The 12,520-nt window shown below is 45.0% G+C and overlaps 1 protein-coding gene across 1 annotated transcript; it reads right to left on the bottom strand.

The window, feature by feature from the left end:
• Positions 1-3,080: 3,080 nt before the first annotated feature.
• On the bottom strand, positions 3,081-6,692 carry LOC108919443 (cytochrome c oxidase subunit 6A, mitochondrial-like). Its single transcript, XM_018727409.2, has 4 exons — positions 6,576-6,692; positions 5,940-6,024; positions 3,912-4,054; positions 3,081-3,341 (listed from the first exon to the last, which is right to left on the bottom strand). Exons 2-4 carry the CDS (start codon positions 6,019-6,021, stop codon positions 3,252-3,254), a joined length of 315 nt encoding a protein of 104 aa, XP_018582925.1. The 5' UTR covers positions 6,022-6,024; positions 6,576-6,692; the 3' UTR covers positions 3,081-3,251.
• Between the last annotated feature and the right edge of the window lie 5,828 nt (positions 6,693-12,520).

Raw genomic sequence — 12,520 nt, 5'->3', positions numbered from 1 at the left:
ACTGTTTGCGTTCGAGACCATTATTTCGGTGTCATGTTGTTTCATTGCAGTGGAAGCATAGGACTGTCTGACTGTGCCGAAGGAAATTCTAATTACTCCTTAAATATTTAATATTGGCTCTTTGCTGAAATATTTCTAAGTGACTTTGTTTCTGAAAAAAAATGTAGGTCGGGGTCTTGGGATGTAAGAATCAAATTCGAGGTAAACGACATGTATTTTTGAATGTTATTTTGAAGTGTGTCATGTCGTATTGTGTTATTTCAGCAGTGTGTTAATTATGCAGCGCATTGTGTCTTATTGTAGGAGATCAGAACAGGGAGCTGGTCGGCCGTGATGAGTGTCGGTCACATCGGTCCCTTTTAGCCCCTCTTTACCAAAAGATGTGTCACCAAAACGTTTTGCCAGTCTGTCCAATAGGGATATGAAACTGGCACTTGGCCGGAGGTTGTATATGTTGTGTTTTTGTCTGTTTCAATTATTACGCTCAGTGAGACTTCAAATTATTTAAGACAAATTGTGTGAAAAATTGTTTTAATATAAAAGAGTGGATTATTCAGCCATGATAACAGCAGAAGCCATATTTAAAGCCATATTTCCTCCACGGATTTGTCGATGACAATTTTGTTACGTTTGACCTGTGTAATTTTGCTGGAATGATTATTATCTTTAATCGAAGATTAATAAATGGCATTTTGTCACCTTTTTCCGCAGCTGGTTGAGTTTTTTTGTTCAGATGAAGTTCCGACTGATTTCGAGAAACTGAACAGACCTTATAGCTGTAAAATATAAACTCCGAATATCCAAAAAAGCACAAAATGTGTGGGCATTTCATTGCATCCTCCTGAATCCTTCAGCTCTTGATAATATTCATATTCCATGAAAGAGCACCAGAGGGGCACCCACTTCAGTGGCTTCTTGGTGCTCTGGTTTCTTCCCACAGTCACAGGCAAATGTTTCGGGTGAATGAGTGACTCTGAACTACCTTTAGTGTGTGTTTGAAAAAGAGAGCGAATGGATGCCTGGTGTCCTGTCTTACACCCTGTGCTTCCAGAATAGGCTCCAGACCACTATGACCCTTAAGTGCATAAGAGGTTTTCAACAACGAGTTTTACCCTTGACAGAACTGACCTCAATGGCCAGCAGCCCAGCAGACTCTTCGTGGACTTTCACACATATTTTGCATGTGCTTTAATAAACCAAAGTGTATGAAAATACAGGCAGTCCCCGGATTTCGAATGAGTCCCATTCCTAAGTCTGTCAGTAAGTTGAATTTGTAAGTCGGAACAGTTGGGTTAGGGTTCGTGTCTAATGTCAGTTGGTTAAATGTTTGTCTTAGTATATAGGATATAGTGTACCTATCTATGCATTGAAAATATTCAACACTTCCAAATACACTAAAACATCTTTAACATAATAATAATAATAATAATTAATGTTGCTACAGTATTTATAAAAGGGAGAAAGAGAAAGAGAGATCAGGACTGAGCCTTTTACATGCTCTGTTATTTTCACTTTATCCTTTAAAATTGTCCCGATCGTTGATCGATTGTAGCCCAACGCTTTTCCAATGTCTGCTGGCGTTTCACCTTTTTCCGATTGCTTTATTATTTCCACTTTAGTTTCAGTCGTGATCGTTTTCCTTTTCTTTGATGCATTAACATCACTTCCATCACATTCATGCTTTGGTGCCATGGTTAGGAAGGTAAAGACAAAAAACTAAAGCCAAATACAGTAACACATAGGAGACACTGTTAACAGCAACGTGGAAAAGAAGGAAACGTTTGTCCTGCCTCGGGCTCGCTAGCTGACAAACTGCTGTAGACGCGCAACGTTTTGAGCCGCGTCGCAAGGTAGCACCGCTTGTTATTATGAACCATTGTATGTAACTCGAATTTTTAACATAATAGGCTTTACGGGGGGGGGGGTTCGTTCGTGACTACAGGTTGTACGTAAGTCGGACGTTCGTAACTCGTAACATCCATTCACACACTGAAGCTGAGAGCTGGATTGGTGGCAACAGGTTTAAAATTGTTAAATTATCCTCAGTCTCAGATTATCTCATCCGAGTCGCACTATGACTTTATCGCGGTATTTTGAGAGCCTGGTATGATGTTCTAGCAGGGAGCCCAAGGAGGAAGGGCCTCCATCTGCACCCTGACACACCTTACAGCAGTGGGTCTCTGGTACTCGGACACCAGGGAAGGCGTGAGGCATCAGGCAAAGTCCATAATTTGGGGTATCAATATACTCATCAGCATGTTTTCAATGTCAACTGACAAAAAGATAATTAAAGCATTTTAGAAAAAGCTGGCAAGCATCCAAATGTTAATACGCAAGAAAATATGAATAATATGAAATATGTCGAAATATGGGAAGGACTAATGATTTGCTGGAACATCTGCCAATAAAGTTATATGATAGAGTGTTTCACTTTAACGAGGTTTACCGAGTAAGATGACGGAAGCAAGCAGCTGACTTTGCCTTTATTGGCCAGTAGTTGCTATGGTTACTCACTCATTCAAAGTCATCAAAGTAAGTAGTGAGGCCTATTGTTCATTGCCCTTCAAAAACATTTTTTTTTTTCTTTTCTGTGTATTTAGTTTCCATAGCAACATTTGGGCAAGGAATGATCATAATCTCAATTTTGAATAATTTCAGCAGACGGAAAGCGCAGAGCTAATGAGCCATGACTGACGACAACTTTAATGCCCTGGGGTCCTGTCCTGGGTGCAGCCCAGCCTGTTCTTCTGGGATGAGCTCCAGAGCACTGCAGCCCTGACAAGCAGTTAAAATGAAATGTGTTTTTCAAATTGGTATTTCTTTATGTTACAGCAATATGGCTTTTATGTAAAATAAATAAATCAAAATAATGAAAAAAATCAAAAGGCCAAACAAAGTCACAGAGGGTATGAGAGGACAGTTGAAAAAGTGCTTTACTTCTCACAAAATCCCCAGTGTTGGTGTTGGTGTCCGTGCCGGTGTCAGTGTGTGTCAGTGGCAGTGGCGGTGGCGGTGCCGGTGCCAGTGCCAGTGCCAGTGTCAGTGTCTGTGCCAGTGCCAGTGCCTGTGCCTGTGCCAGTGTCAGTGCCAGTGTCAGTGTCTGTGTCAGTGCCAGTGCAAGTATCAGTACCAGTGTCAGTGCCCCCCCAGTGAAACATGGTATGTTGCGTGTGCCTCTGTCGAGTCATGGCACACACTGCGGCGCAGCACGGTCACGCGCACGTGACGGCGGTCGTGGGGAGGCGCCGTGCTCAGTGGTGAGGTCCCTCGAAGCCCGTGGGAAGGGGGTTGGTGTGGGGGTTGTGGAAGAGAGTGTGGTTTCCGTCCCCCCAGGGGAAGGGCTGCAAGCGAAGGGAGAAGAACACAGACGCTGAGAGCTCTGGGGACAAGACCAGATGCCCTCGTGTTGCCATCAAATGCATCGACTGGAGCAGCTGAGTCGTCTCAGGAAGGAGCGCTCAGCGAGCCCGGCGCACATCTCGGTGATTTACCCTCAAAGATGGTACCAGTCTTCAGCACCATTTTCGAAAAGAAAAAGTATTTATGTTATGACCTTCCATATTTATAAGTAAAAGTAAGTTTTACACCATGTGTTATAACATGGGTCACTAAAAATCTCACGACCTTAATATGGTCAGATGTGAAAGACACTAAAAAATCAAATGCATGTAGTTGTTCGACCGTTTTTTTCACAGTAACCGAAATTAAAATCTTGTGAAATGTGATGTATTGCATAAATATTGCAGAAAAGCTCAACGTGCTATAAACAATAAAAATATTCTAAGAGACATTTTGGTGTCCGAACACGTTCCTTATTACTGTAACATCTGCCGTGGAGAAAAGCACAGGACGGTTTCCCATCCGCTTTGTGCGTCGCAGGTTCACGGGCGCGAGCCGCTCGGGTTCGGTACCTTGGTGCGGATGCGGAGGTGCGAGTAGGCGGTGAACGGAGGAGAGTCGTGGGAGTGATGCTGCTTCTTTATGTAGGCGTTCAGCATGCACACGGCCACCCCCGGCAGGGCAACGACGAAGGACAGGACCTTCCACGTCTTACCTGCGCACAGAGAGACGTTCTGAGACGCGAACCTTCAGCTTGCGTTCCACTCACGCGGCTTTTACGCCGGTGATTGAAAGTAGAGTATGTGGAGCAAGTAGAGTAAGTAGTGTAAAGGTGTAAAAATGAGCGAAGCCCAAGTTGAACTGGTTAAACCAGGTAAGTGAATAGAGTCAGGGGTGTAAATAGTAATCATGTATTCACTTCATATGTTTATGTTAATATTTTATACAGGAACAGTGACCATCCCTTTAGGGTTCACTTACTTTCAACCTGCACTGTATGTCATAAATACACACACAATTTCAGAACCACTTGTCCCATACGGTGTCACGGGGAACCAGAGCCTACCCGGCAACACAGGGCGCAAGGCCAGAGGGGGAGGGGACACACCCAGGACGGGACGCCAGTCCACCGCAAGGCACCCGAAGCAGGACTCGAACCCCAGACCCACCGGAGAGGAGGGCTGTGGTCCAACCCACTGCGCCACCGCACCCCCGCTATGTCATAAATATGGTTTATTTAATCTGATTGTCATGTATGAACACATAACATGAATGATGAGCAGTTTCATTGAACTTCACATGTTTTATTCCCATTTTGTAAATATGTGGTTTGTCCGCTGTAGGAAGTGTATAGGTAAGACTATTGTAAAGAGCGAACTCTCTCTCACACGCACACACACACACACACACACACACACACACACAATAGCTGACTTAGAATCACCCATTCATCCAAAACGTATGTCTCTGGACTGTGGGAGGAAACCAGAGCTCCTGGGGCAAATGCATGCAAACACGAGGAGAAAGAGCGAACTCCACACCGAGAGAACGATTCCCATCGCGCAGCCCAAGAGCCGCGAGGGAGCAGGGCTACGTTCTAAAATGAGCGCTGAACTCGCGATCGTAACCAGGAATGAAGTCGGATCAACGAGTCAATTAAATGATCATCTGTCTTCCATAATTGTCTTACAAACAGTCATCATTTTGGGAGCGACTCCAAAAACAGATTTCTTAGAAGTAGATTTGATGAACGCAGCACAAGGGTTACAGGGATTTGTGCGGCCTGGAAAAGAGCAGTTGCCGATGAACGAGGGAACGAGTGGTTAAGCGGACAGTTGAGATCACTTTGTCACTTCAAGGGCCCTGCTGTTGTGTTCGTGAACCAGGGACGAGATCTAAATGGCTCCTGCATATCGTCCAGCAAAAAATTTTTAGAATAAAAATAAAAAAAGATAATAAAAAATGATAAGATAAGATAAAATAGGATAAAATAAAAGATAAGATAAGATAAGATAAGATAAGATAAGATAAGATAAGATACTTTATTGTCATTGTATGCTGTACACTGAAATTTTGTGGGCAACCCTCAGGAGAACAATAGGAGAAAGAACACTTGAGATAAATAAGTAAGTCAATAAATAAAGAAGAATTACATTGAACCTTTGGAGCCCTCAGTCCTTAGCTGCCTTCGTTCCTGGTCATTATCGCAGGTTCTGCGCTTATTTACATTCACATTTACATTTATTCATTTGTCAGATGCTTTCCTCCAAAGCGACGCACATCTCGGAAAAAAATACAATGTGTTCGTTACATTAGCGAAGAGACACTCAGATGCAGACGTGTCATTCTTCAGTAAGCTTAATTTCTTTCTTTCCACTTTATGCGCTGACGTTCATCGCTCGAGTAGGTGCACAAAACTCAGGACAGGTGACTCCCGATCACCTTCCTACTTCTTTTTTTATAAAGAGGTACGCAAACATTAACGTATCACACAGGCTGTCTAACGGCTTATCTGGGCCGATAAATCTAATAATAATAATTATAACATGCAAATACAGAGGAAAATGAACATTCGAAAAGTGACAGAATCCCAGACGAACCTCCACCCTCGTGACTTCCGTGACCCGCGGCGGCTGAAGCGAAGGCCCTGCGGGCCACGGTTGCGGTGGGACCCAGACGCATTTTCTTGAATTATGGGAGGAAAAAGACAGAATAAAAGCACTGTTTTCAGTGTGGACATGGCTCGGACATTTGGGTTTTCGTGCACCGTAGTCAGTGGGAAATAGTGTCTTTCTCTACCGTGCCTCTCAATGTGTGTGTGTGTGTGTGTGTGTGTGTGATGTTAAATAAAGTAGCAACCGACACCAAAACTCCCTATAAATTACAAAGAATATCATTCACTTTCTTAAATTATGTGACTCAAGGGCTTGAACACTTCTCTACGCAAGTTAATTCCCAGTTTATGCACTGGCCCTTAAGAGCACATGCAAATACCCAGCATAACAGAAATCCATAAAGAGGAGAGAAATATGTTAAAATATTACATTTTTTTTTAAAATCACATTATATTACAAAAAAAGTTTTTGAACAGCATGCATTCCTCTACACGATTCAGTTCCAAATAGATATTAGCAATTAATTCCCAATAGATATTTGCAGAGAACACACAAAACGCCCAGGACAAGACGACGGCATCGAAGGAAAAGAAGAAAAAAGGTTATCAATGTGATACGAACTCCGACGCCTTGCTGTGGAACAGCGGGTTTGTCCCTCCGGTGTCCTCTCGTACTTGTCCTTTCCTCTTGCTCTTCGTTCGTCCTTCAGCCTGTTTTGAAGCAAACTGCTCCGCTCCTCCCGTTGCAACCTGTCCGTCTGCCAGGAATCATGCGGTTTATATTTGGTTTCATCGCCTGGACGGACAGAGCTGGAAGAGGGAAAAGTGGAGTGTGTGTGTGTGTGTGTGTGTGTGTGTGTGTGTGTGTGTGTGTGTGTGAAAGGGGACAGACTGAGACCAGTGGATCGGTGTACCGCTCTGTTTCTCCGTCGGTGTGTCTGCACACTTTTCCAATATACTCAGGGATTACTGGACAATTTGGGCAAACTCTTTTCTCCAAAGCGACTTCCAATGAACTCTACGTAGTGTTACACACCTTATTCACCACGGTGACTTACGCTGCTAGATACACTACTTACACTGGGTCACTCATCCGTACATCAGTGGAACACACACACACTCTCTCCCTCTCTCTCTCTCTCTCTCTCTCTCTGTCACTCACACACTATGGAGGAACCTGAACAGCATGTCTTTAGAGTGTGGGAGGAAACCAGAGCACCCGGAGGAAACCCAAACAGACACGGGGAGAACATGCAAACTCCACACAGACTCCACCCAGGTGCTGTGAGACAGCAACGCGACTCACTGTGCCACCGTGCTTAATTAAATTGAACTGAATTGAATTGAATTCAATTCAGTTCAATGTATTTTTATAGAGCTCTTCTCATAAAGTGGCACAGAACAAAAGCATAAAACAATAAACTGATTATTGGCTATATTAACTTACTGCGGTATCCATGCAGTTATTAAAGCTGTAAGTATGTCTACTTGGGACGGAGAAAAGGAACAAAAAACTCCCAACTGAAAGGCAAGAAAAAACCTGTGGCTGCTGGATTAAAAAAGGCTTTTAAGTCAATTTATAACCAATAATAACATTGTAGATGAGCGTTAAGTTGATGTCCCAGTTCACAGAGGTTCAGGTCGTCCGTCAATGCGGGGAGTCATCAGCTTCGGTCAGCATAGGGTGCTGGTGTCACGGCCCGAAGGCCTCCTCGGGTCTTATGATCGAGAAACAAAACTCAACAAGAAAGAAACTGTTAATGATATAACGGAGACGATAGAGTTTTATACAGACGGAAAAAAGCACGGCAAACAAGAATCGCACTGGTTATTGATATGCCAGGATACGATGCCCAAATCGGCCACAAAAACTGGAGAACTATTTAAACTGCAGTGGCAAAGTGAAACACCAAGAAGGACAAATGAACACTTGACGACATGGTCGCTAAATGCCCCAAAAGTACGGCCTCAAAAATTCCCCCAGAGTTGAACGGGTGACCTGGCGTGATCCAATCTCAAGAAAAAATTGCAAATCGTGAGCTTCGCCAAGCCGGGGTTCATGTCGGGGCTGCCATTCGGAAAGGACGGCCGACACGCGAGGAACCTGGACCCCTGAGCGATGGAAACAAATGTAGGCCTGAGGTGTGATCTTTCACCCTGTTTACTATAGCCAGATGAGTTCACATTTGGAGAAAGCTGAAGAATGCCTTCAAGCCACGGTGTCTGTTGCCAGCTGTTAAACGTGGGGGGTCTGTGATGGTATATTTTTACCGCGGTACAGTCAACAAGATAATGGTGGACTGTAGTCAACGCATCACATCAAAGCGTGCTCATTTTGAGCCCACTCTGGCATCGTAAGGGTCGCTCTCCGCTTTTCTTAATCGATCATCTTGGGACCCGACCCCACCATCAGCACGTCGGCTCTTTAACTAACGACCTGAGGGTTCGTACAGGAGACCCGCAGCAGTTTCTGCCACTCACACCGAGGGACCGTGTCTCGTCCAAGTACTGTCTGAGGTTGAGCTCGAATTTAGCCCAGCTGGACTTTGTCCAGTTCAGAAATAGCTCACTGCCCTTAACGTCTTATCCGGCGTCTGATCCGGGACTCCGTGTGCAGCCTGCCGTCAGATTCGTATTGTGTCCCAAACTGCATCCAGTCTGAATCTACTCTCACTTCCAAAATACTCTCATCCGTGTAATGAGTTTGCATGTTCTTCCCATGTCCGCATGCGCTTCCTCCTGGTGCTCTGGTTTCCTCCCACTCTCCAAAGGCATGTTTTGGGTGAATTGGTGACTCTTAATGCCGGCACGGTGAGTAGCGCTGCTGTCTCACAACACCTGGGTGGTGCAAGAGGACATGGGTTCGATCCCCGCTCGGTCTGCGTGGAGTTTGCATGTTCTGTCTGTGTGGGGTGCTCTGGTTTCCTCTCACAGTCTAAAAACATGTTCTTCAGGTTTACCCACAGTGTGTGTGTGAGTGACAGAGAGAGCATGTGTGTTCCACTGATGTATGGAGGAGTGACCCATTGTAAGTAGTGTATCTAGCAGTGTAAGTTACCGTGGTGAATAAGGTGTGTGGGCTGATTACACTACATAGAGTTCAATGGAAGTCGCTTTGGAGAAAAGTGTCTGATAAATAAATAAACGTAATGAAACATCAGTGAAGTTCCCTAAAATCAAAACTGACAAAACTCATGCACTGTGCCAGTCTAACACAGGTCACACATGGAAATCATACTACACAAATTAATCAGTCTGTCATTTGAGATTTAAGAAAATTATATTTAGAATAAATGTTACTAACTTTATTTGTTAGTTTTCACAACCTGATTCATTTCTGTTGGAGTCAGCTGCAGTGTTTCTCGCCCACTTCATGGAGCGCTCTTTTACTATCATCGCAAGGCCGAGAAACGACTAACAAACCGTCGCAGAATAAGGACGGAAGAAGGGCAGAAGAGCATATGCGCAATACTCAAATTCAAAGTTTTATTTGTGACATACAGAACCATACTTAATACGACGTGCAGCAAAATGCAACTCTCCTTGATGTATATACTAACAGTAGGGATAATAAAAAAAGGAAATACAAATAAAAGAAATTTGAAACATACTTCAGAAATATAAAGAATATACAATGTTAAAAATAAGATAAAATAAAATAAAGTATATATATATATAAAATTGTCATCCTTTTCCTGCTCTCTCTTTGTTTTTAATTTGTAATAGTTCCTGGATCCCACTTCATTAAAATAATCGTTAGCTCTCAAACCAATGACATATCAAAGGTTAGTATTTGCTTCGATCTCTCTGTTCTTTTCATAAGAAAACTCAAGAAGCTCTGATCTGTTTGCTCGGAGAATTGAGGGCAGCAGGTGGCGCAGTGGTTTGGGTTGTTGCCTTATTATCCCAGGGTTCCTCCTCCGGTAACAACATCCTGCCATGGTCTCAATTCCCTAGAAGTGTGTGTTGGTGTGTGTTGGTGCGATGTGACCACTGACCAACAGAGGGGGCAGGATGACCGGTGCGGGAGCAACGTCCCGACTGCAGCTCTGGCTCCTCTGACAAGATACACCCATTTCTCACATAATGGGGTAAAAAGGGGTAAATTCCTTGTGCTGAAACGAAACCATTGGGAAAATTCCCGTAGTGGAAGTACCATTTTCTTATGGAAATAACAAAATTGTTCCCAGACGAAAAAAACGTCACCTGAAATTAATTAGAATAAAAAAATGACCCCTCTGCGAACCGCCACCTTACCGTGGTGGAGGGGTTTGAGTGCCTGAATGAGTCCGGGAGCTATGTTGCCTGGGGCTATATCCCCCTGGTAGGGTCTCCCATGGCAAACAGGTCCTGGATGACAGACGAGACAAAGCGCGGTTCAAAATCCCCTTATGACTATTAGAGATTCTGGCAAACCGTCCGGCGACTCAGAGGGGGGAAGCGGTGTTCCACCAACACTGTTTACAGTGGAAGTGGTGCGCTGCTGACCTCAGCTGAGGATGTCCTCGGGCGGTGGAAGGAGTACTTTGAGGATCTCCTCAATCCCTCCGACACGCCTTTCGTAGAGGAAGCTGAGGCTGGGGACTCGGAGGGGGACTCGTCCATTACCCTGGCTGAAGTTGCTGAGGTGGTCAAAAAACTCCTCGGTGGCAAGGCTCCGGGGGTGAATGAAATCCGCCCCGAGTTTCTCGAGTCTCTGGATGTTGAGGGGCTGTCTTGGCCGACACGCCTCTGCAGCACTGCGTGGAGCTCGGGAACAGTGCCTCTGGACTGGCAGACCGGGGTGGTGGTCCCTCTTTTTAAGAAGGGGGACCAGAGATTGTGTTCCAACTACAGGGGGATCACACTCCTTAGCCTCCCTGGGAAAGTCTATGCCGGGGTACTGGAGAGGAGAATCCGACCGATAGTCGAACCTCGGATTCAGGAGGAGCAATGCGGTTTTCGCCCTGGCCGTGGAACACTGGACCAGCTCTATACCCTCACTAGGGTGCTGGAGGAGCTCAGTCACCCGGGAGGAGCTCGGAGTAGAGCCGCTGCTCCTCCGCATCGAGAGGAGCCAGTTGAGGTGGCTCGGGCATCTGTTCCGGATGCCTCCTGGACGCCTCCCTGGGGAGGTGTTCCGGGCTTGTCCCGCTGGGAGAAGGCCTTGGGGCAGACCCAGGACACGTTGGAGAAACTGTCTCCCGGCCTAGACGCCTTGGGGTTTCCCCAGAGGAACTGGAGGAGGTGTGCGGGGAGAGGGAAGTCTGGAGGACTCTGCTCGGACTGCTGCCCCCGCGACCCGGCCCCGGTTAGCGGAAGAAGATGGATGGATGGATGGATGGATGGATAAAAAAATGAAGGGAATTAATAATTATTAATGCCTTTAAAAGATACACCAACCTACAGAAATGTGTCCAGTTTGAAAAGATTGCAAACACTGAAATTTTGGACATTGAAAGCCTAGAAACACATTTATTTAGCAGACACTTCCATCCAAAGCAACTTCCAATGAACTCTATGCAGTGTTATCAGCCCACACATCTTATTTACCACAGTGACTTACACTGCTAGATACACAACTTACACTGGGTCACTCATCCATACATCAGTGGAACACACACACACTCTTTCTGTCAGTCATACATTAGGGGGGAACCTGAACAGCATGTCTTTGGAGTGTGGGAGGAAACCAGAGCACCCAGAGGAAACCCACACAGAGAGAACATGCAAGCTCCACATATACTGAGTGGGAATCGAACCCATGTCCTCTCACACCACCCAGGTGTTGTGAGACAGCAGCGCTACTTGCCGTGCTGCCGCACCCCAACACTTTCCTTCCTTTGCCCTCTCAACACCCTAATACCTCATGGCGCTCAGACCCTGCCGCACCTGCAAAGGGCCCTCTGCGAACAGAATCCTGCTGCATGACGTGTGGTGCAGTTTAAATAAAGCGCAGGTGCGAAACACATGTTGTGGCGCCAGACAACGTGACCCATCCTGCAGACGTCTGCCTCGCACGAGGCGCCGCGTCAGCGGAGCAGGTCCTTCATCGGTGTCGACATTTACAGCCCTTTGCAGGTTCCTCGTGCCCAAATACCCGTCGCTCGACAGGCTGCCTTTGTCTGATGGCCATACGGGAGAGCCGGTACCATTGTAGTTCAGATGGGTGCCTTTGCATCTGAAGGCTACAAGTTTGAATCCTGCCTCCAGCTGTTGTACCTTTGAGCAAGGTACTTACTCTAAATTACCCAGCTGTATAAATGGGCAAATAGCTTTATGTATTATACTGCTATAATATTATACAATCGTTTAAAGTATAGCATACAGCGTTATACTATACTATACAGTATTATACTGAAGTATGGTATTATACCAGTATACTATAGTACTATTGCATAATACGCTATGTACAGTATAGACTAAGTATAGTATAGTATATACTATATATACTAATATATTTGCATATATGTGCATGTAATATAGTATATTGTATAATTTTATACTATGTTTTACACATATATATATATATATAAATATAAACACTGTGAAATGCTCAATGAGTGAACGTAACATCTGGTCCAGTAA

This window comes from Scleropages formosus, chromosome 20 (genome assembly GCF_900964775.1).
Source record: "Scleropages formosus chromosome 20, fSclFor1.1, whole genome shotgun sequence".
In the NCBI taxonomy this organism is placed as follows: domain Eukaryota; kingdom Metazoa; phylum Chordata; class Actinopteri; order Osteoglossiformes; family Osteoglossidae; genus Scleropages; species Scleropages formosus.
Note: the sequence above shows the minus strand (reverse complement) of the source record. Positions and strands in the feature narration are given on the sequence as shown.

Coding starts and splice junctions, on each gene's coding strand:
- LOC108919443 (XM_018727409.2), bottom strand. CDS start 6,021: ATGCGTCTGGGTCCCACCGCAACCGTGGCCCGCAGGGCCTTCGCTTCA. Junction 4,055..5,939: donor CGGAAGTCACGAGGGTGGAG/GTTCGTCTGGGA, acceptor CTCTGTGCGCAG/GTAAGACGTGGAAGGTCCTG. Junction 3,342..3,911: donor ACCTCCGCATCCGCACCAAG/GTACCGAACCCG, acceptor CTTCGCTTGCAG/CCCTTCCCCTGGGGGGACGG.